General features: G+C 33.6%; 1 protein-coding gene across 1 annotated transcript in view; it reads right to left on the reverse strand.

The window, feature by feature from the left end:
* Positions 1 to 26,046, reverse strand: part of LOC129495604 (low-density lipoprotein receptor-related protein 1B) — a 1,831,349-nt gene that overhangs the window by 679,760 nt on the left and 1,125,543 nt on the right. The window contains exons 15-17 of the mRNA XM_055303278.1: positions 23,848 to 23,970; positions 11,886 to 12,026; positions 7,525 to 7,650 (exon numbers count right to left, since the gene is read on the reverse strand). Of these exons, the coding sequence (XP_055159253.1) occupies positions 7,525 to 7,650; positions 11,886 to 12,026; positions 23,848 to 23,970 (390 nt within the window). The remainder of the gene's footprint in view (positions 1 to 7,524; positions 7,651 to 11,885; positions 12,027 to 23,847; positions 23,971 to 26,046) is intronic.

The raw sequence follows: 26,046 nt of genomic DNA on the forward strand, positions 1-26,046 counted from the left end.
CTTGTCTTCTCTAAAGTTCACATGCTTTGCCCTTGAATTACAGTGGCTGCGAAATGACAAGATACTCAGTAATCCTCACACACTTCCATAAATGAAGCTATGAATTCATTATTTTACAATTTTTGCCTGGCACATGCTTATGAATATACAGTTGAATTAAATTTCATCCAACTTTTAATTAACAAAAAAGGATTTTGCACAGTCTTTGTCAATAAACCAGGAAAACTTGCTGTAATGTAGGAGAAATGATTTGGAGATTATTATCAGGATATCTAGTTTCTAGTCATTGGGGCACAATTATTCTTTTCCTTTAACGTTTCAATGCATTTATTTCCTAGACGCTAAATGAGCCAATATATAGAACAAAAATGCAGAAAATATTTTCTAAAGCATACATTTAGCCTTATGATGGATGTTAAAATCTACTTTTCAGCATAGCTATATAAAAATGTGTAATTTTTAAATCAGGGTATATTAATAAACTTTGCTTTGGCCTCTCTCAAGACTTTCAAAGAACACACACATGGAATCTTTCTTTCTATGTTAGCCAAAAGCAGTGGTTTCATTTATTCAGTGAAGGGGTTGGTTGTGTTCTACAAGGAGTTTGATTACCATTTTCTATTACAGTCAGGTCAGCTTTTGAAAGCATGAAATCCTAGATAGTCACCTTAACTCTTCCCTTAGACCTTAGTTTTACAAACTTAGTTGTTTTTCTTTTTTTAGATTTATTTATTTTTATGTGTTTGATTTTTTGTCTGTCTGAAATACAAACTTTTTTTTTTAAGTATCAGTTTTCTATCACTACTTCATTTTATTGGATCAGGAAAAAAGAGTGGAAAATTATAGGAAGGCTATATTCATACCTTTTAACATTTGGCTCAGATGAGGATTGGACAGATGAGGAACATTTAGGGTCTGCATTTCTGTAGCTAGGATAAGAGAACATTGCTTAGTTTATAGACTTCCTTCTGGTTTTGGGCTTATGAAATAGAAAGATGTATTTCCCTTTCATCAAAATGCCTCATGAATGAATAGCTAGTATAAAATTGAGAGTGTTTCAAAGACGAATCATCCTAATACACTAAAATGTATTTCCATAAATTAGAGTTTTAGAGGACACTTAAAAGAATGTCTTTTTTTTATTTATTTATGATAGTCACACAGAGAGAGAGAGAGAGGCAGAGACAGAAGCAGGCTCCGTGCACCGGGAGCCCGACGTGGGATTCGATCCTGGGTCTCCAGGATCGCGCCCTGGGCCAAGGGCAGGCGCCAAACCTCTGCGCCACCCAGGGATCCCTTAAAAGAATGTCTTAAAAGTTATGTGCTAGTTACTTCCTTTTAAGCAAAGTGTACTTGCTATGTAAAAATGCGTGTCTATTATTAGTGAATACTTAAGAGATTACTTGAGAAAAAAAATGAAAACATTGCTAGTTTGATTTGACAGATTTGATGCACAATTCCATCCTCAGTGTCTATAATTAGAAATTTCAGACAATTATTACACTATGTATCCTGCTTTGCTTATGTGAATAAGAGTTCTGAATCTAAAACATTTTTTCTTTAAACATTGTATTTATTTATTCATGAGAGACACACATACACAGAGAGGCAGAGACACAGGCAGAGGGAGAAGCAAGCTCCTCTCAGGGAACCCGATGTGAGACTCAATCCCAGACCCCGGGATCATTCCCTGAGCCTAAGGCAGATGCTCAACCGTTGAGCTACCCAGGCCCCAGGCATCCCTGAATCTAATCCATTTTATGTAATACTTGAGTTTCGCCCCCAACTTTTTTTTTTTTTTTTTACAAATAGAGCATTTATTTTACATTAATAGATTTTAAGTATCCCAACAAATATGTATTCTTCTGAAGTTTTCAAAGGTGTAATTTCAAGTAGGATTAAAATTTGTCTTGGTTAGCTAACTGTATGGATTTTCTGTAAAGTTATTTTAACATTTAGACTTAATCAACAAAGTCCCTAGCTAATTTTAATAAAACTATGTTTCCTTATGTATATATTTGTATTAGCCTAGAGAAGGATGAAGATGTTGGCATTTAGTTTACTTGTTGGGAAAGAAAGGGCATAGAGGTATGAGCAAGATTCATATTTATTTTTTCTTACAAGTCTTTGTTTTGTTTTAATGATTATAGTAAATACTTTTACCTTTTGATATTTAAGAGAATATTAATGGGAGACTTTTCAATTTTTCTTCCCTTCCTTCCTCCAGCTCTCCTCACTCTTTTCCTCCTTCCTTCCCTTCTTCCTTATTTCCTTTCTTCCTCTCTCCCTTCTTTTCTTCTCTTCACTTTTCATTCTTACCTACATCTCTCCTCTCTTCCATCAATCCCTATTTCAGTGTTTTGTTTTCTTGCTTTAAAGAAGAATATATCATCATATATTTTCATTCCCATTAAATTATAATTGGCCAATAATAAGAATCTATTAAATATCTCAATATGATATTCTTTTATTTGATTTTTTCAATGTCACAATATTCCCTCCTTGTCATTGAGACTTAGTTCTAGAAAAGTTTTCTCAGATTGTTTTCCTTCATGAGGAACACTACAGTGATTACAGAAGACAATGATAAAGAACTCCTAAAAACTTATTTCACATTGTGTAGTGTGGGAATTTGTGTGTCAACTCACCAATTCAGAAGCTTGAAGAACTGTTAGGACCTATTACTCCAAAGAGTGCTCACTGGCTTATTATTGAGAGATCATATGACATGAAAATATATGAATTCATTGTCTATTCTAACCATGAAAAAACTGTTTAATCTGCTGAAGAAATTTAAATAATTTCAGATGGGAAAAAATGCTTCACTCCATTGATCTACAAGTACTGTCTGTCTATATGATATAATCTAATTGACTAAATCATCTTTCTAATCACTGGATTTATATCAGGAAGACACAACCTTTACTTTTTCAGTTCTTGTCTCTATCAGCTCTAAATTAGTTTGGAGGTGAGATTAGCAGAGCAGCCCCAGAGGACTCTAATGTTGTAGCAAATGCTTCTCTAATGAAGAGGAAATTTATACTTCCTCAGTGGAATTGTTTATCTAGCAGTGAATCAGAAATCCACTGTCACAATGTGAATTTTTTCTACTCATCACTAATTATGCTTCTCTTGCCGTAGCAGTGAGAAATCCCACAATGCATGGGAACAATAAGGAGGCAGAGGTGAAGAGATCTTTACACATTATTTATAAACTTCACTTTTGCTGTATTTTAATCAAAGCATTCTATTTAAACGAAGCCTATGTCATATCAGCAACTGCTTTTCAATTTATCTTATAAAGAAGTCTGATTTTTAATATATCAGGTGTTCTTAATTCAAATATATCTGTCTACTTTGAATTTAGTCAACATTTGTGGAAGATGTGAGAAGAATAAATATTATGTAATCTAATTAGAGCTCAGTACTATGGGAAAAATCTGGTCTGAAACTGGCTACGCTTGAATCCAAGGATCATCATTGGTGACTACGAGGAAAAAGAATTTCAAATTTAACTATTTCTCATCTTAGGCCTCTGGGTCTCTCTCATAAGTAGAGAGACATATTTTATTTTTGTGTGGGAGAACAAGTACCAAGCCCCTGACCATCAGCTTTCTTTTGCCTGCTGTACATATACTGTTTCCTCTTTCAGGCATATCCTCCAACCACCTATCATCCTCTGTGGACTTCACCTCACCCTCAATAACTCTGCTAATCAATCATTCTTTTTTTCCCCCTAGTAAAATATTTCTATCACCTAGAAAAGTATAGAGAATAATAACATTAACACCTGTCTACCATCAGATAGCTCTATCAAATCTTGTTTTTTTATGTATTTACTATAGACTATTTTTGTTTTATTTTAGAAAAATGTATTATAAGTACATTTAAAATCTCCTATGTAATTTTTCAGTCCTCTTTCTCTCTTTTTACATGTAACTACTATCCTTAATTTCTTTCTTTTTTTTCATTTCCAGACATATTTTTAATCCTATTCATACACATTTACAAATCAATAAGTATATATATAATTGTTTTGTATTTTTATATTTCGTGTAAATGGCACTACATAATTTATAACTGCAACTTTTGATAAACATTGCTATTGATATTAATTTCTTTAAAATTTTGTTTTAAAATTCACTTGAGAAAGAGAAGAGAGAGAGAGAGAGCATGAGCAGTGGGGAGAGGCAGAGGGAAAGGAACAAGCTGACTCCTCACTGAGCCAGGAGCCTGATGTGGGGCTCGATCTCAGGACCCTGAGATCATAATATGAGCCAAAGTCAGATGGTCAACCATCTGAGCCACCCAGGAACCCCTTGAAATTAATTTCTGTTAATATTTGAGTTCTAGTTTATTCATCTTAAGTATGTATAACATTCTATTATGTGAATATACTACTATATTTGTATCAATATATATGGTTTTATACTTATAGTTTTACATATAATGGACAGATATACACACACATATTTTTTTCCTATTAATGGGCATTTGAGTTGTCTCTAATTTCTCACTATTACCAGGATTAGGACAATGAATTTCTTACTTGCATATCTTTGCTCATAGGTATTAGAGTATAAATCTAGAAATGAAATTATAGACTTGAAGGTATGCACACTTCCACATTTATTGGATTTAGCCAAATGCTTTCCAATGTAGAAAACCAATTTATACAACCACCAAGAGTATATGTTGGCTCTTTTTATTCCACAATCTTGCCAATGTTTACTGTTATCAGATTTTTTTTCTAATTGAATGACTTGAACTGCTATTCAGATTTCTTTCTTTCTTTCTTTCTTTCTTTCTTTCTTTCTTTCTTTTCTTTCTTTTTTTTTCTTTCTTGTTTCTTTCTTCTTTCTCCTCTGTCTCTATCTCTCTGTCTCTGTATCTCTCTTAGAGTCAGCTTGGATATCACCTCCCTCAAGAAGCCTTCCCAGATACACAAAGACTAAATTAGTTGTTCTTGTGCTTCCATTTGTAGTTTAAGTTAGCACTGTGAATACTGCATTAGAATGACCTGTTTACATATTTTCTCCCCATCTTCATTCAGCTTCCTAAGGAAAGATATAGTGTATTTTTCCTCTTATATCCAATGTTGTGATAAGTATTGAATTAGTAGATTCATGAAGGAGAAACCCCAAAGGAACAAGAAAGGAAATTGGTATCTTGTAGGAAAGGATTTCCTTTTAGATATAAAGTAATCATGATGCTAAAAACTATAGGACAGTGGATTCAGTTACCCACTTTGGGAAAACCTTTATCTCTGATACATATCCATGTATATACCTATATATAGAAATGATCCAGAAGAGAAATTATCTAATGATTTGCATATTTTTTCAGTATGATGAACTATGTGACCTATTTATTTATTTTGGTCAAACAAAGTGGAAATATATTGTAACACAACAACACATTTAATTTTCAAAGTTAAGAGGCATATTTGTGGTTTTCTTTTATTCTTTTTATTCTTAATTTGTGTTCTTCTTAATTTCTTAAGGCATACCATGGCCATAACATCTATTATAAATACACTTACAAAAAGATCTAGTACTGATTGGCAGACTTCAGCTGGTATCACTGAAAGCAGAACTTGAGGTGCAAGCAGGTTGTGTTCTGTTTCCTAGTGGACTACATGCCTGGGATGTCTGAGAAATCTTACTAATTAGGATTGATTAGGATTTATTGCTTAATTTGCTCTCATACATAGCATTTCCACTTTCACTACTATAAGTAGATAGTCAATCCCAAATGTTCTTTTAAAAATCATGTAGAAACAAGCAGATTTTTAAAGCCAAAACAGAAATGAAAAAGACATGGTATTGAGTCAGCAATGCCTTTAATTTAAAGGTGAAAATGGATCTATATGTTTAGGAAGTAATGGAATAGAGTTTCAGAATTAAACCTTCACCTTTAAGAAATAATAATTGTATAAACTTAGAAAGAAGCTTCATTGTAAATTATAGTCACAATTTTAAGAACAATCTTGGGAAAGTTAAATTGACCATACCTAAAATTTTAGCTAATACTCAGGATAATATAGTTTGATAACAAGAGCAATGAACTTAGAGAATAATTCATATGTTGAGTTTCCCCTAAACTCTTACCAATGATGTAAGTTAAGACAAGTCCTTTATTCTATGCTTCAGCTATGAAATGAATAGACTTGAGGGGAGAGACTAGGACCAGAGAGTCTCTTAAGGTTCCTTTTTTATTGGACAGCCCTTTGTAAAACAACCTTATATGACATACAAAACATCTTGAACATAATCAGTTACTCTAAAATATTGGGTGATATTTAGTCAAAGGACAAGAGAATAATTAGCCCATGGATCCTCAGCAAATATGTCCCTACTGGGGGAAAAAAAAACCTGAATATGAGATGCAGGTCAGGATTATGGAATGGCAACTCTCTTTCATTGCTGCTACCTGATAAAAAGTTGTTAGGAAATATTTTCTAGTCAATTCACAGTCTTGGAGAGCAGAAAGAAATATATAGGGAAACCACAGTGCACTGAGGTACAAGCCTTTCCAAGAAAAACAGTGGCATGACCAAGAGTGCAAACCAGGCTTCTGGACCTCTGGGTCTTTTCTCTATATGCTGCTTCTACAGTTTTCACTAATAGGTTATAATAATTTTTATTCAGTGGGGCTTATTTTGGCAAATAAAGGAGAGGGGTTGATACATTTTGACATTGTTATATGTAATGATTACCAAAAAACACACAATTTTCACCCATGATATCAGTTAAGAGTTATCAAATACACTACTTTTTCTTCATCATTCAAGGAATAGCTTTAGGCTGCTGCTAGTCAATATCATTTTTCAACACTCATCTGACTAATCATGACCTTTACGGCAAGCTGTTGTAACCTGTACCACAAGCTGTATAGCTGTATACTCCCATTCAAAGAGAATCTGACTAGGGATTCGTAGATGTATTACAATGGGATAAATTATATGGAAATGTAAATAAGCTTCATTATTTTGGGACTTCATGAAAAAAGAAAAACCTACCCCATATAAATAATGTGCCAGGAACAGAAAACTATTCACAGAGGTATTCTACAGCAGACCAAATAAAATACACAGGTTATTTTTTGCAAGGTAAAAAGCAAAACAAAACGAAACACACACACACACAAAAAAAAAAAAAAAAAAAAAAAACAAAAACAGTTCTTCTTGTAAGATGGCCTCCATCACAACATGCTAACAGACCTCAATCTCCACTGCTAATTAAGATTTAGCAGGGACAAGTCTTGTCCAAGGAGTGTATTGATAGTCAACACCCATATGGATAAACTGCCAAATTACTTTGGAAAGAAGAGTCATGTCCAAGGATTAAGTAAAAGATAATTTGTATTCTAGCTTTTGTGGCTTCAAAGTCTGAACTCATTTACTACTGTAATAATCAGATCATCAGCCCTAGGAAAGTTCAGCTTAGTTCAAAACACTGACCTGCATTTTTATGGAGACTAACTTTAGAAGGGATTTATGTATATATTCAAGCAAACTTTTACCTGCACAAGTTTGATTGGATTCATCTTCGTTACTTCCACAATCATTAGCTCCATCACAGAGCCATCTCTTGGGGATACAGCGGTTATTCTTGCATTTAAATTGATCATCAGGACAGCTATGATTGACTGGGGAAGGGTAGGAGGATGGAGGGGGAGGAGAAGCAAATTTAATTACTTAAAATTGAAAACAATTACGGTTACTTTAAGTTATAGTTATAGAAAACTTACAGTAATTAATATAGTACAATAAATGCCACAGCCTCTTTCATTCATTATTTTATATTTTATAGAAAATATTAATGTTTGAGGCTCTGTCAAAATGTAATATTTTTATAGAAGACACCAAGTAATAAAATATCTCACATAAAATGAAATATAGACACTTGTTCATGTCTTCACTAAAACCAACTATATCACTACGTTCGCTTTCCCATCCTATATCACAAGGAACACAATTTCAGAATTTTTGCTGAAAACATTGAAAATAATCTCAAATTTTAACATGATACATAACAAGTATGTATCAAATAACTCCATCACATATCAGAAATACATTTTCATAAGCCACACACTTTTTCAGTACTTTTTGAAATATTAGATAAGCCTAATTTTGTTATGCTTTGCCAGTGTTTCTTGGAACTGGAAGGAAAAAAAATGCAACACTTGAGACTTGGAGTTGATGCTAAATATGAGATCCTGCATAATTTTAATAACAAAAATGACCATCCTGAGTTTTCATTCCTAGTCCAAACAAATAAACATGCAACCACAAAATATACTGAGGACAAGACTGATCCTCATATGGGAAGCTGTGCACAGCTAAGGATTAAACCTCCAATATCTAAGCACAGCAGGAGGCCATCTAAAGTTAACCTTCTGTGATTATTTTTCCTGCATCCTGGAGGCTAAATTCCTAACTGAATTGGCATGCTCCTCAGTATTTGTTTCACCACTTCATGTTCTTTTTGAAGTAATTTTCCTTGTGCCCAGTAGTTGCACTTCTGTATGATAAAAATAAATTTTGGTATTAGAGTTACTTAGAATTGGAAAAATAGCCATTTTATCATGCTGTTGCATAGCAAATGTATGCGTTCCAGCCAGTTTCTGTAAAACACTATGTTTAAAGTTGCTTAGGCGACAAAGTGGTTTTATCACTTTTTCAGAAAGTTTTTATTCATGTATAGTAAAAAAGAAAAAAAATAGGAGGGTAGCCTATGTTTCCTGGAATTTCAGCATGATTAACATTTTCTACTGGCTTCAGGGAGTTTAGCAAAAATAGTTGCTCATGAGAATAAAAGTCATCCAATATATTAGAGGGTCAAAATTTTAAAGTAACAAGATTATGCAAAAATATAGTGAAGCTTGATTAGGGACCTTTGCAATTTTCATCAATGATGTAAATCAGAGTTCAAAAGGAGGCATAAATACAATCCATAGTCCTGTGATTTGGAATTGAGTAGCTAAAGAGTCGAAAGTAGAAAGATAACAGAATTCAAGGAAAAGCTTAAGAGTATTTAATATATAAATAATCCTCTGAAATGAATGGCACAGTGCTAGAATATTAACCATGGGACCTCAGGATTATAATGCTGCTCAGAAATCACTGCAAGCTTAGAAAAGATCCCATATTGCTAGAACGTGGCCAGAAATGTTGTTTTCATTGCTCCTTTTGTTTAATCCTCTATTCTCCACGTCCTGGGTGCTATGTTAGACTCTGAGACTATAAAAACACTAAAACATAATGTGTCTCCTCATAAAGTTATCCATCTCTTAGATGCACCAGATAAGTAGGCATATAATTGCAATATTGTTTGGCACTACCATGATAAAGGAATATACATAAGATGCTTAGCTCCAACTGGGCTATACAGAGAAGATTTTTCAATGTTCACAAAAGACTTCCCTATAAAGGTCATGGTAAACCATGGTGATTTCCATAGGCCGCAGTGTTATAGAGGAGAGGAACAGAAGGGCATTTTTAGAGATCTACATGTAGTCCAACTTGATAAGAACAAAGAAGGTAAGTGTATGCCTGATAGGCATGTAAGGCTAAAAAGGCAAACATGAGTCATAACATGTTTATACGTGAATCAATGGATTTTAGAATTTATCTTGTTGGTTATGGATTTACTGGAATAATGAGATTAGATTTCATCTTATAAATACCACTCTGGAAGCTGTATTGAAAGTTGGCCTTAGTTAAAGGACCAAAAGTGGCAGAATAATAGCAGAGCACTTGCTGAGTTAATCTAGGATAGAGGACTAATTTAGCCAGTGAAGTTGGAGAGGAGGTAAAATGGAAAATTCATTATATAGAATTGAATATGGATTATAAGTGAAACAGAAGACTGCAGGAGAAGTCCATGTATAGGCTTTGGCAATGGTATGGAAAGTGATAAAAATAATCAAGAAAAACATCCTGACCAAGAATTTTAACACTACAATGAACAGTACAAATGCAATGCCCCACATACTCATAGAAGAAATAAGTTTCTTTGTGAATTTGTGAAAAGAACAATCATACAGGGAGTAGCATGGACCGAAAGGACTAGTACATAACTATTGTGATAAAATACTTGTGCTCTGAACAGGTGCTCTGTGACTATGAAGGAAGCTGATAACACTGGGCGCATTCACTAAAACCATGAATAAGTATTGTGAGTCAGAGACAATTAATTTAATCAATAAATAAAATATCATTTATGTAAAAAAAAGTTGAGAAAAAAAACCTTTATCCTTAGATAAAATCAGTCCTCCCACTCTGAAATTTTTGTCTAATTGTATCAAGTTAGTATCTAAGATACTAGGGATTTATACTTTATAGTAGAGCTATCAGTAGGATTGAAAACTTGGAGCACATAATGTTGAAATCAGAGTCCATATTTGAAAATTAAGGGAAGGTAGCATTATATTCATTTACTAATTACAACTTATGCATTTATATATACCTGGAAATACATTTTAAAATATCATGGGGCGCTTGGGTGGCTCAGCAGTTGAGCATCTTCCTTCAGCTAGGACGTGATCCCAGGGCCCAGAATCGAGTCCCACATCGGACCGCCTGCTTCTCCCTCTGCCTGTCTGCCTCTCTCTCTTGTCTCTGATGAATAAGTAAATACAAATCTTAAAAAAAGAAACTCATATTCTTGGAGTTTTGTCCCAAAAATAAAGAGTTGCATTGTACAGATGTTCAGACTAATTCTGTCCATTCTTTTTTTTTAAGATTTTATTCATTTATTTGAGAGAGAGAGAGAGAACAAGTGGTGGGGGGACAGGGAGCAGAAGGAAAGGGAGAAGCAGACACTCCACTGAGCAAGGAGCCCAACATGGGGTTCAATCCCAGGACTCCAGGATCAAGACTTTAGTTAAGGCAGACATGTAACCAACTGAGCCACCAAGGTACCCCAATTCTGTCCATTCTTAACAAAAGATCTTTAAACGTTTATTTTTATAATCTTGGATTAAAAAAAAAAAAGAAAGACAAGAAAATGGAGGACCACCAATTAACTCAATTAGTTCAGCCATTCTAACCTGGAAAGTGTTATCAATTAAAAGAAAAACACTTTTCTTTTTAAAATAATTTATCTAGGTCAAATTAAAAGACTAAGGATACATATATACATCGCGTACCTCTCTCCACATAAAAATATTTTATGTATCTCAAAACCATTCCAGTATGACTCTAATCAAATATATTCTCAAAACATTATTTAGTGTATTTCTCAAGATGTCTTCCTTCCACATATGTGAGACCATGCCTTATCCCAACCAGAAACATGACACCCTTCCTATTGTGGGAAATGATAACCAGCTAAATAGAAGGCCAAGGGGAGAAAATCAAATCTTGAATTTCTATCTGAGTGCCCCATATGTGTCTACCGTGTCCTGAGCTAGTGAAGTTAGGTAACAACATGTTCTAAACCCATGTCTGTTTTTTTGAATTTTCTTCAAGGCTCTGTTGCCAAGGAGCAATAGAGTGGATCATGACCTTCTGTACAAGTAATTCTGACTTGAGGGAGTTTAAATTGATTTTCCACATCTTTAAATTCAGAGATCCCAAAGGGTCTCCTATAGCAACCTTCTGACAATGGTGTGGTGACACTGATAGCACAAAACAGGGAAGGAGTGGACTTCTGGAGCACCCAAAATGATAATATTAAAGTTGTAAAAGGACAAGAAAATCAGGGCCTTAAAACTATGCAAGGAGACAACCTAAAGTCTATTCTCTATACAAAAGGATGACTAAGGGGGGAAAAATGGAGTTTAATTTTTCTTAGATGTTTTTAAATTTCACAAACTGCTCTGATGGTTCACATGCTAAAAGACTCAGGGAAATGTAATATTACTTGGAGGGAACATACAGCAATTTACTGAATCTTCATCACTTCCATCTAGACAGTCATCATCACCATCACATTTCCAGCGAGCTTGGATACAGTGTCTGTTTTTACAGCGGAATTCTCCAGCTTTGCATATGTGAGGCAATACTTCTCCAGGATTAACTAAGGTTAAAAATAAAACAAACAACAACAACAAAACAAAACAAGACAAGACATATGAACAATACTAGCTATATTCAGTTCATTACAATGTAAGCTTTGTTTAAATAACAAAAATTCTGATTCATTTCATGTTATCGAACACATGAAAACTTCTTAACATTGCAATGACAACCATCTTTGGAGATGAGAAAAATTCAAGGTTTTATGACAATAATTATTCTACTAAGAATTTTAAAGATTTATTCTAAACAACCATCACCAAAATAATAAATAATACCAATAATAACAACATACTATCACCTCATATTCCCACTAAGTGTGTAGTTTTACTTTTTAAAGGGCTTTCATTGATAATCTCAATTATTATCATGACCTATTATAGGGCCACAGCAAAATTTTTTTTCACCTCCATTTTACAGATAAGTACATCCCAAATTAATCAAAATGAAAAAAAATAAGACAGTAGCACAGCCACAATGGCTATATTAACCGTGCTGGTCTGCAAGTGGGAGAAAAAATCAGGTCTGGTTGGATATTCCTGGAGGTATTAAATTATGAAAAATGATCTTATTATACATCTGATTCTATGTAGCGTTTTCTCTATATACCCCATGTTCTCTCATCAAATGTTAGGAATTCAGTTGATTGGGATTTATTCACAAATTGAAAGGATGATGATGATGATGATGATGATGATGATGATGATTTTTTTCTGAGTGGATTTGATAGGAGTCTACAAAGAGGAATATGTGGCAATGGTTAAAATAAATGATTTGTCTTTCATGAAGTGAAAAATATGTTGAATTTTCAAAAGTTAGTTTATTGCTAAAAGAAACAAAAGTTAATCTTTCTATAGCAATCCTGATGGCTTTAACCTTTATTTTGGATAAGTCATTTGGACTGAGGAACTGTCACAGGATCTATATACATGCCAATAGTAGGGGATGTCAAGAAAACATATTAAGCATTTCCAGAATGCTTTGTGTTAGCTCTCCTTTAATCCTTGCATTTTCCCTGCTCCAAAGAATGGAAGAGGGATTGTGACTCTTGAACCATCACTGTGGAGAATCTGCTTCAAAAAGTTATGCAGTGAGGCACAAGGCTCTAGGGTTCCTGTGTTTGGAAAAGGAAAACCACCCATTTAATCCAGACTCCTGGTTAAGGCTTTAAGGGTAAAAACTAATCAGTGTGGTAAATGAAATATTCAGTTTGAATAAAGGCAAGCCTGTCTTTTCTATCCCCTCTCAGACAAGTAGACACTGTCTGTAGAAACTGGCAGTAATTCTGTCTCCCTTTTTAATTCTAATCCTTTTCAGTAACAAAATGCTGAAGCAGCAATTTCTTTAATGATACCATTTCTGTAAAGTCGCTTGAACGTAAAATAATAATAATAATAATAATAATAAAAATTGTAAATTGTTATCTGTATAGAACAAGTCCCAAATAGGAATTGATAATAATATAAAAGCAAAAAGGGAGATCACTGGGTCTCCTAGTCAACCAAAGGATGTTTTTTATAGCACTAACTGGGAGTGAGGATAGTAACCAAAGCAAAGTGGAAATACATTGGGATATGTCTGGGCCTTTGTAGGATAGAGCTTTTCTCTCAAAATCTCTAGAATTGATTACTGATGACACACAAACTATCCTAATTTTGAGTCTCAAGTTTGCTCAATTGGACCCTAATATGTTCAAGGGTAGGGTAATTTCTTCTTTGAATCCACATAAACTCAGCTTAAAACTGGGCATTTTTAATGAAGAGGATTTTGATTAATTTCTATTCCTTAATGATTAGGGCTAATGGTCAACAATCTCTCATTTCAAAAAAAAAAAAAATGAGGATCCCTGGGTGGCTCAGCAGTTTAGTGCCTGCCTTTGGCCCAGGGTGTGATCCTGGGGTCCTGGGATTGAGTTCCACACCAGGGTCCCTGCGTGGAGCCTGCTTCTCCCTCTGCCTGTGTCTCTGCTTCTCTCTCTCTCTGTCTCTCTCTCTCTCTCTCTCTGTCTGTCTCTGTCTCTCATGAATAAATAAATAAAATATTAAAAAAAATTCAGTCAGACAAGAAATCTGATTTGAAATGTAATCAGCTTCCTCCGAACTTAAGTTCAGCTTTAAGATTTTCTTTAGTCTCTCTATAGTTGATGCCAAAGAAATGCTATGTCTTTCTGTGACGTAGCATTGACATTTATGAAACAACTATGTCAGCTGTTTCACAGTTTGAGGACTGGAAAACTCAAGAAACCATTTTTTTTTTTCTGGTAACCTTCCCACCAATTTAAAAAGCTTAGCTTTCACATGGTCTTTTGATCAAATAAATTCAACTGACAGTTTTAGGAAATGATCAAGGATATACATATACAAGAGTGAAATTATAGCTGCTTCTGAACAATTATATCTATATTAAAGAAAAGCAAGTGTTTAGGAAAAGACAAACCATCCTCCCCCCTCAAACTAATATTTTAAATAAATATTCTTTAACATAAACAATTTGGAGATAATGCCTTTAAGTCTGCTTAGAGTTTAAATGTTTTTCAAGTGATATCCAGACCATTATGGAAAGAATGCAAATAGGAAAAATTTCCAAACTTGTTTTAAACACGGTTTCAAATATGTGTGGATTGTTGGTTATTTTTAAGTGATATTTACTAGTACAAAGGTGGTGATTTTCAAAAATATATGATGACAATGCCCAAAGTTTTATTTTCATTTTTCATAACAGTTACAAACAATTGTTTGAAAATCAATAGAGTCAACTTCCTGAAATAATTTCATCTTTTTATATTTACTGTTGATATTGATCTATATCTATGTCATTAGTATATACCATTATCATTTGTAATAGTAGTTAGATATTGCTTATATCCATAAGAACAGATATCATCAAACATTCACAAATATCTTTGACATTTTAAAGTGTCTGCAAGTCTTCTAGGCCCAATAATTTGTTGAGTACAAGGCATTTCTCCATGGTATTTCCATGTGTCTTCTGTCAGCTTTTATCCTGGACACTTTTTTCAAGAATATTTATATAGCTAACAGCCTTGGAAGACAAATAATGACATTTTCTAGAGCAGAGAGCAGGTTTTTTTTCTTGGCCAAATGAGTAAAGATAACATCTCCCTTCAGGGAAAATGTTGGGCAGATTTTCTAGCAGACTCATGCTTAGGGTTCTTCAGTGTGAATACAAATTCACTGTGTGTGCAGAATTCACCTAGACCTTCCTGTGCATTGTTTCTGTATGATTTAAGGGTAGGTGGGGCAAGGAGAAGGAATATGAACATGAAACTCATGCTGCCTGCTGGTGACATGAATAATAAAATCTTCTGTGTCTGATCCAAGAATTATATGTCTTCTGTCAGAATCTATGAATCTTTGACAAATTCACATATTAGCTTGCCTAGGGTTAAATCTTAGACCCTTCAGAATTGTTGACATAATAGTAATTATTTTAAAGAATACTGGGTTCTCATTTCCAAAGTCGTTCAAGGTATATGACATTTAGTTTTTTTCTAGTCCTAACCCAAGTCTTCCAGATGTAGTATGTCACAAAGAAACCATGTTGTCAAGGCTATCAGGAATATGCAGGACTTGTAATGATAGAAGAGAGATTATTTTTGTCCATTATCAAGAAAATATTTAATGTGATAGGTGATAATCTGGGTAAGATGGCATTTTAGACATTCAAACAGCATGGTCTTTTTCCAAGCATTGACCTAATTCTGTGGAATTGGGCAGCAATGTCATTTATTTCAGCACCCTAGCTGATGGCCAGGGAATCTAACTACTTCCATGAGAACCAATGAGATGATAAAGCAAGTATATTTGGAATCACATAAGAGAGCCAATAGCACCTAGGAAAAAGATTAATATCCATCTACCTTGAAAAAGCCTCTATAAGAGTCATTTTATAGACCATTTTTATATATTTAATGTTTCCACTTGAAATTCTTAAATGTAGGAAGGACAATGTCACATACAGAACAGAATTCACTGAGAATAGAACCAGGCATAGAATAGATGTTAAAAAATACTTGCTGCTTAACTTACTGGAATTATCAGAGATTTAATTCTACATTACAGCCATTCATTATAGTGAGAAATTCTATCTCTGGGGACTATATAAGTACTTCAGGAAAATAGTATCACTTCAATTGGCTAAAAAGCTAATAAATAGTCTTCTATCATCATCCAAGATCATGGGGGAAGTTAGCTTAACTGAAGGAAAAAAAAATCTACATGTAGATAAACAGAAAGAGTGATAAAGTTTCCCCTCCCAAGCCAAAAAAATTGAACATACAGAAAAACCTCCATGTATGTCACTTAGTTCCAATGTTTAAAACAATTTTTTAAATTCTCTTATTTTATTTATTTATTTATTTATTTATTTATTTATTTATTTATTTATTTATGATAGACAGAGAGACAGAGAGTGAGAGAGAGAGGCAGAGACACAGGAGGAGGGAGAAGCAGGCTCCATACCTGGAGCCTGATGTGGGACTCGATCCCGGGACTCCAGGATCGCGCCCTGTGCCAAAGGCAGGCGTCAAACCGCTGAGCCACCCAGGGATCCCCCAGTTCCAATGTTTAATGTGACTGAACCTATATAGCACTTGGGTGTTTGGGCAGACACATAGAGTACTTTTAATATATTAACAAGTGCTAGAATTGCAAGCTTTGCTTTAGAGTTCTGCTTTGCACCATGAATTTGAAAACTGATGTAAAACCTATAATTCTACCACCAGGGTCACTTCCAATAAAAATACTACAACATGATATCACCAGTAAGAAAGTTGACAAAGTAATAAATGATCCTTTAATTTAACCAGGATCAAAAATAAAATAACATGAATCATAACATTCCCGGCAAGGACTTGTCAGGTCTCAGACATCCTATGATACCAGCTATTAGAATATTGAAATTAGAAGGTCTCCACCTGACTCTTCCATGCACTACAAAAGGAAATATACATTCTAGGATTAGTTTCCAGTAAAAACTGGAGATTTCTGGAGTTAATATCCAGATCATAATGAAGTAAAGGGAGAAAACCTTTCTGGCTTATTTTATCTTAGTTTGGAATCATCTCAGATTTATCTCAGCTCAGCAACTGAAATCAATACATATGTTCCTCACCTTGGTTTAATAAGCTGTGGTGCCCATGAACAAGTATCTATGTTTCTCACTTCACTTTTCTTCTATTCAATCCCAGTGTGGTAATGAATCTAAGTATTTATTGTCTCCTCTGTCAACTGATGTTTTTGCTGTTGACCGTATCAAAATTATGATAATTTAGTCATAAAAGAATGAAAACTAGTACAGAAAAAAATAAATGAAGCTTTCCTCTGGTCCCTATACATTTTACATTAGGATGTACTTATTTAATAGATTGTTTTTGTATTTTGGGAGAATTTCTAACTATCTCTTATTTGAGCAGGGAGATAAAAGAACCTAAAAGAAAACTTGAAATTGCAGTGTTCTTAATGCCTTTATATAAGCTTGATTATGTAGGAAGGCAGTGCAAAAAATGCTGCGATGGGTTTTGAATTTCTCCTTTAGATCATAGCGGGATGACCTTTCATTAGATAGAGTGGTCTTCTGAGCAGCCAACCTAAGTGGTACATAATCGTCTGTGAGTTCCTATGCACAGAAGGCCATAAATATTCATCTGGATAGGGCTTCTAAACTTTTTACTGCTTTAAACTTTTTACTACACATTAGATTGCATATATCCTAGAACATAAGGCTTGTCACAGCTGAACAGATAAATGGCTTAGCCATAGTGGAGCACTGTTCTTGACAGAGGAATATATCTGGTGTTCCAGAAGGTAAAGAAGGTCACAGAGTACCACTGACATATAATTGTGCAATGCTACCCTTGGATGATCAATATTTTTAAGTTGCTCTCTTGGGAGTAAGGCACACTGGAAAATTCTGTCTTTTCTTTCAGGCCGCTAAAGAGGAATTTAAAAAATTACTGTCTTATTTTATACTGTCTTATTATATTAGACAAAATTATCCTGCTATTTAAAAAAAAGACTATCTTTTTTTAGAACCTTAACTTAATTTCTTGGGATTATCCATGTCCTCATTTATTAATTTTGTATATTGTGTTTTTCTCTACAAAGCCACCAAAATAAATTAAAAACTCATTTGATAATTGATCAAGTGGGTAACATATGCTTCTCCAGGGCAGTCAGTTCCAAGTTACTATGCTGTACCAGGTCTCATTTCTAGTTCTGAGAGGATTTTCTCATGCCACACAAGATTCACAAGGACAAAGACACCAGCCTACACTCATTCTTGATTCTTCCAGGTATGGCATTAGAATTCATCCTTAATCAATCATGTAGCATGCCAATATTTTTCAGCTGGGTGAATGCCTCTTCTGGCATAGCCTTATGCTGCAATTTCATTGAGAAACAATCACCGGTGTTTACTTCTGGTCTGACCAACCGCCAATGGGTTTTTGTTCAGTTCATGTCAATTCAATGGGGATGACTGGAACCAGGACAATCATATCTCAATGGCTGTAGTATGTATTTTTGTTTTGCTTGTTAACTCAGATTACAGAGTTAATCCAGTTGAAATCAGTTTACAAAACTGTAATGTCACCTGAACTAAATTAGAAGCTTAGAGGAATCAGCATTAATGAGAAGTTAGTGGCACACTCATATTTGTTCTACACCATAGTCTGCAACCATGAACTCTATTTGTAGTACTTTTGCACTTGAATTTCCTCATCGGAAAACTAAGGCTAACATATCCTTTTTAATTATTTTAAATGTAAATTAAATTTAGTTAACATATAGTGTATTATTAGTTTCAGGGATAGAATTTAGTGATTCATCAGTTGCCTATAATACCCAGTGCTCATTACATCAAGTACCCTCCTTAATGCCCATTATCTAGTTATCCCACCCCCCACCCACCTCCCCTTCAGCAACCCTCAGTTAAGAATTTCTTAGGGTTTGCCTGTATCTCTGTTTTTATCTTATTTTATTTTTCTTTCCCTTCTTGTTTTATTTCTTAAATTCCACATATGCATGAAATAATGTGATATTTGTCTTTCTCAGACTTATTTTGCTTAGCATAATACCCTCTAGTTCCATTCATGTCATTGCAAATGGGAAGATTTCATTCTTTTTTGATAGCTGAGTGATATTCCATTGCATATATAACTTACATCTTCTTTATCTGTCAATGGACATCTGGGCTCTTTCCATATTTTGGCTATTGTGGACATTGCTGCTATAAACATTGGAGTGTATGTGCTCTTTTGAATCATTATTTATTTTTGGAAAAATACCTAGACATACAATTGCTGGGTCATAGGGTAGTTTTATTTTTAACTTTTTGAGCAAGCGCCATACTGTTATTCAGAGTGGCTCCAATAGTATGCATTCTCGCCAACAGAGTAAGAGGCTTCCACATCCTCACTAACATCTGTTGTCACTGGAGTTGTTTATTTTAGCCATTCTGGTCAGTATGAGATGGTATCTCATTGTGGTTTTTGATCTGTATTTCCCTAATGCTGAGTAATGTTGAGCATTTTTTTCAGGTGTCTGAAGCCTAACATGTCCTTAAAAAACTTTTGTCATTAAAGGAATAGGAACTGGAATAATTTATGTGAACACGCTGTGAATTGTTTGTAAGAAGTGAGTTATATCTTACTCATGATTTTTCCCATTACAACTGAAAGAAACCTGGGCAAGTTGTATGCCATGTTAAAGATACAGCAGAGTTTTAAACAACCAAATGCAACAAAGAATTCCCAAATAAGATCTCAGATGGTTATGTTGATTTAACATTGTTTATTGGAACAAGTATAGATACAATAATCTTTCCTGTCTCGTTTTATTGCCTTGAGTTGCATCATCGATGAATTGTAGATATTAGAAAGAATACCAATAGTAGCAGAACAATTTCTTTCACCAGATGTATAATCACATGTGTCCAGTCATGATAAGAAATTTCCTATCATAACTGCATGGCCAACACTGTGTATAGTATTTCTTTAAAGGCCAAAAGTCATCCAGTTTTATTGACACAGAGATATTCAATGGTCAGTATCTTTTCTATATCAATATTGATATAGAAATATGCCAATTCTTAAGAAATCCATAAGTTTTTAATGGGGCTTAGAATGAAGGAAATAGAAAAGATAATTTGAAGGTGAATGATCCGGATAATTATGATTCACACAATTAAAATTAAAGAACTAATTAGAACATTTCAAGCTTAAAAAGTCATCTAGATAGATCTGATGTATACACTCTCCCTCCAACTTCCTACTATGAAAAACTAAGATGAAGGAGAAAAACTCACAAGATTCCCTAAAACTCAGCCTCTTGATTATTCGACTGACATTATCTTAAGGGAATTTTGACTTTTTTGCAAGACCAATAGGACAAGATTTAAATATTCAGCTAGAAGCTTCTCTAACTTATATCATTAAAATTGAATAAGCCAACCTCTCTTTAGGTTAAAAAAAAAATAGAGACTGTTCGCTCCTGAGTACTGACTATAAGGTCTGTGCCTATCAAAAAAGGAGATACTTGCACTGTTAGCTTCTATCCTTGAGAGGAAATCTGAGGGTAGAGCAAAGGAAGGATGATGCTTGTTAGAGGTCCATAAAGAGTACTGTGTGTGTGTGTGTGTGTGTGTGTGTGTGTGTGTGTGTGTATACACATTTCATCTGTTCAAAATGTCAGAGTTATTCAGCTGGGATAGCAAAAAAATCTCATTTTATGCCAGAACAATAACTTTAGATGAATCTGTGGTAGACACTAAAAATTGAACTTGGAAATGTACATATAAACTATACCTTTCTCTTTCTCAATAACCAAGATAAGATTTAGTCTATCAGACAACCAGACAGATTTTATGTTGTTCAAAGTAATGCTTAATTCTTGTCTATTGACAAACTATAGGTCTTTATAGATTTCTTCTTATGATACATAAACAACAAAATAGAAATTAAAAAATTATACCACAGAACAAAAGAAGGAAAACACCTGATGACTCAAAGAAAGTAAACTTCTGATAATTATATTCTATGGAAAATTGTCTTAACAGACAATTTAAAAATCCTACTAACAGTGAAAAAAGTTTGCCCAGAGAAACATAATTCATAATTGTACTCTCAACTATATTATTCCAGAATAAATTAAATAGTATTTCCAGAATTTGGAGAAATTTATGTTTAGCCAAGAACTAATTTCCAGAATTGTCGATTGTATATAAATGCAAATGAGGCCTATTTAGAAAACACAGGAACTCTACAGTATGTGGTCTTTGTGCTCCTCTTGAAAAAGCAACTTCAAGAAATATTTATCCTAAATATCAGTGGATATTAATAAACAACAAGGAATTGAAGTTTGAATCCTAAGCAATATACTAGTAAAGCACTGACTCAGATCTAAAAGAAACTATTATAAAATTGATCAACAAACTAGCTATGCATGTCAAAACATTTTTTAAAAAGACTTTCTGATTGAAGATTCAAAATAATATTCCTTGTCAGAAATCCTAAATTACAATAAGGAATGAATTGAGGAAAATAAAGAGAATAGTATAAGTATTGTTTTTAATTTTATTTATTTATTTGAGAGAGAGACAGAGATAGCAAGAGAGAGTAGGAGTGGGGAAGAGAGGGAAAAGCAGGCTCCCCACTGAGCTGGGAGCCCCATGTGGTGCTCCATCCCAGGACCCTGGGATTATGACCTGAGCTGAAGGCAGACACTTAACTAAGTCACCCAAGCGCCCTGAGAACAGTATAAAGAAAGTCAAAGTTCTCATCTCAAATAGTTAAAAGTCAAAATAATAGTAATAGGATTTAAAACTGGTGGTATTAAGCCAAATGTTTAAAAAAAATGTAACAAACTGACCATGTACTATATGGTAAAATACAAAAGAGATCATAAAAAATAAAGAAATACACAAATAGTCTATAACAATCCATCAGATGTAACACCAATATTAAGTAGAAATATGAAGAAAAATGGTTCAAAAATTGTGTTTACAAGGATTATGTAGTCACATGATAAGATGCTTATGCTTCTAAGTAAAAATAAAATACAATGTAAGTTATACTGTGATATGATACAAAATGTCTAAAACTGCAATATAACTAAGAATTCCGTTTCCAAAATAAAATAATTCGGGGTCTAAATTCCAAATGTCCTAAGTAGTAATTATGTAAATTATGTAAAGTTATTAACCCTCAAGTCCGCATTCTGAATAATAAAGTGAGCTAGTAATAGTATCTTCCTTATATGATTATTGTAGGGGTTAAAGAGGACCATGAAATTTTATCATAAAATCTCACATCCTATATTGAATTCAATAAATTTTACCTACAATTATTAGTAGTAGTGAAAATTAATAACCTCCAGGGATATATAATTATAAGAAACAACATCAAAATGTCTTAATAGATTATTGTTGAATTGTGGCATTATGGGCATTATGGCATGATTTTTCACTTAAATATTTTCTGTGTATTTCTCAAATGTTACTATGTATTAAGTTATTTTAAAAAATCCTTTATCCTCAACATTTCTTCAGAAGAAACATTTCAGATAAGTTGAAATCTTATACTTTTCTCTTCTTCTGCCTCCCCTAGACAATAATTATAACTGATGAAAAATGCATTTATTTATGTACTATTTAACATTTGTGATGGTTAATTTTATGTGTCAATTTGAGTAGGCCTTAGAGTGCCCAGAGGTTGGGTTAAATATCATTCTGGGTGTGTCTGTGAAAGTGTTTTTGATGAGATTGACATTTGGATCTGTAGACTACATTAATTAGGTGAGTGGCCCTCATCCAACCAGCTGAAGGCCTGAATTGAACAAAAAGGCCTGTCTTCCTGCACATAAGAGGAATTCTTCCTGCCTGACTACCTTGAGTTGGGACATTGGTTTTTTCCGCTGCCTTCAGAGTTCAACTGAAACACTGGCTCTTCTTGGGTCTTTAGCCTACTAGCGTTCAGACTGGAGCTATACCACTGATACTCCTCAGTTTCTAATGCATTGACTACGGATACCGGGAGTTGTCATCCTCCATAATTGCATGCGCCAATTCCTCATAACAAATCCCTTCTATATATTTATATCCTATGGGTTCTGTTTCTCTGAAGAATCATGAGTAACATGCAAGTCAAGATCAAATTATTCCATAAACATTTATATAGTACTCAGTACATAATACATAGCATTGCTCCTATTGCCATGGTTAAGGGACTTGATATGATGTATAAAGAGCACAAATTTCAAAAGGGTCACATTGAAATGACAAGATGCAGTAAATTGAGGAAGGTCAGTAAAAGTTAATAAAGTGCCTTTAATCCAGGTCAATCAATCCAATTAATTCAGCATTTTGATAAAGTCTAGAATTTCCCTAAATCTCTTTTGCCTCCTTTGCTTTCAACAAAGATAGATAACAGAGCTTGCCCTACAGTGAAGGTCCTTAACAATTTTATGAAATATTTTCTTCTGTGGTGTGGCACATATATATATGATATATATATATATATCATATATATATATGCCACAAATATTATATATATATATATATATATATATATATATGTTTTATTTTGCTTTCTTCACAAATGCTCTGGAAAACATCATTATTCAACCTTTGCTTTAATAAAAATGAATTCAGTTAATTATTTGTAGTCTAAAAAGAAATATACCTAAGTGATTCTCTTAATTCACTTTCCAAGATTGATTTTAATTCCTTTGGTTTCATCTGTTTTTTTTTTCTCCTAAAAAACATATATAATCAATGAGAATAACAAACACACAAACAAAACTTACATGTGCAAGTTGTCCCGTTTTCATCTAGAAGTTGATTATCAGCACAAGCACATACTCGACCTCCTGGAATGGCTAAGCACAGTGTACTACAGCCCCCATTATTCACTCGGCACATATTATCACCTGCAAAAGGAGGGAAGTGAATACATCAGAGAACTCTGATTCTATCCAAACTCAGCCAGTTCAGGTTCACACTCTTTCTAGGAGATGTACACAGGCATAAAAATATACACATATACATGCATATGCATATTACATATTCATTAATGTAGTCAGGATACCTACTGAATCCTAAATAAAATTCAGAAACATTAAAAAATATATGATGCACTGGGAAATAAAAGGAATGTGCACGTTGGTTAGAAGAGATAGAGGTATGTGTGTAGATAAGTACCAGGAAAGAGGAAGGTTACAGGACATGATGATGTCTGTCTGGGATAGCAGTTAGACCTAGTGTTTTCAAATCTGATTTCTTCCTAAAGTAGATCACTTACTCTTAGAATATGACTTTGGATACCAAGTGAACAGAAAAAAAAAATGAGCACAGGTTGAAGGGGTGGAATAGTCTTCTCTCTTGTGCAAGGAATACATTAACATGTCAGTGCATTGATGACTGCAAGGAACACAGGCAATCTTGAAACCTTGAAAATGAATAGGCCGGCTAGTACCAGTAGAATGTATAATGCACAAGTGTATAAATGTTCCAGTGGACCATCCCAGTAGACCTAGCCAGCAGAGACATTGATGAAGTATGCAACAGACATCAATAAAGTAGGGAGGATTCACAAAGGTATTATCTATGAACATTTGTGAGTCACCCTTGGAAGCAGATAAAACTGACATAAAATTTTGAAAAGGTTGGAGGTTCTATACAATGCAGGTAATTACTACTTTGATGGCAAGATGGAAAGGCAAGGAAGAAAGTATATTTACTTAGATGTATACCTGCAGAATGTTATGAAGAACTCTATAACTCTAGCAATCCAATTCACAGAGTAAATATCCAGGTCATTTTATACTGTGCATTTTTCAAGATATAAATAAATAACATTTTGAGAATATCAGAAAATCTGACTCAAACATTAAAAATAGTTTTTAACTACTTGGAGGCATACAATAAAATAATATAATATTTTCAGATGTATTGGCAGTTGAAGCACAAGTGCCAAAAATCAGACTGATGGGATTATTGTACTGTGGGCCTTAGGGGTTGTCTGTGTTAGGCAGAGAATATTAAGGAATCAGTTAAAAATCAAAACAAACAAAAACTATCAAAATATTGCTGTATGAAATAAATATTTAACTCATTCCCATAAATTATCTTGTGTGTCCACAGATCAAAAGAAATAACCTGAAGTACATAATCGTGTCTGTTCATTATTCTGAGAAGTAAATTAAATTTATTGAGTTTATGAAAGGTAAAAATACATTTGAAAGCTAAGGAAGCTAATAATTCAAGCTTTAGTACCATTTTCCAAACTCAGAAGATAATGAAGTTCAAGTTTTTTCCAGTAAGGAATATAGCAGTTTTTAAAATTTCCAAATACTGCTATATTTATTACATAACCACGGAATAAAAATGTAACACTTCATAGGATACTCAGGTGGTTCTGAGCTATGCATATTATGGACAGGATTAAATTATATACTCATTATTTCAGTTACATTCAGATTCTTGAAATTTTGATTTAACCAAAATATTTTGAGAACTATATGAAGAATTTAAAACAGTAAAATATAGTGAAGTATTGAAAGCAATATATCAGGACACATTTTCATATTGAAAATATATGCTAAATATCACATTCTTTTTTTAATAGCATGACTCATGCTTACCATTCTCATTGAATATGAAAGTTAGGTATTTATAAATAAGCTACCATTACTCAAACTTTTAAATACATTCCCTTTCTGTGAATACCATATATTAAAGAAAGAGGAATTGGCATTTGTCCTGTTATGATAGAAATCCAAAATTAAATAAATTTGAATATTTCCATATCTCTCATGGGAATTGCCTAGATCTCTGTTTTTTTTTAGCAGTATCTGAATATATTTTTGAATTTATTACTTCAAATTAAATTTATTACTTCAGTCTTTTTTTTTATAAACTTTTTTTTAATTTTTATTTATTTATGATAGTCACAGAGAGAGAGAGAGAGAGAGAGAGGCAGAGACATAGGCAGAGGGAGAAGCAGG

The sequence above is a fragment of the Nyctereutes procyonoides genome, unplaced genomic scaffold (assembly GCF_905146905.1).
Source record: "Nyctereutes procyonoides isolate TBG_1078 unplaced genomic scaffold, NYPRO_anot_genome, whole genome shotgun sequence".
NCBI classification, from domain to species: Eukaryota; Metazoa; Chordata; class Mammalia; order Carnivora; family Canidae; genus Nyctereutes; species Nyctereutes procyonoides.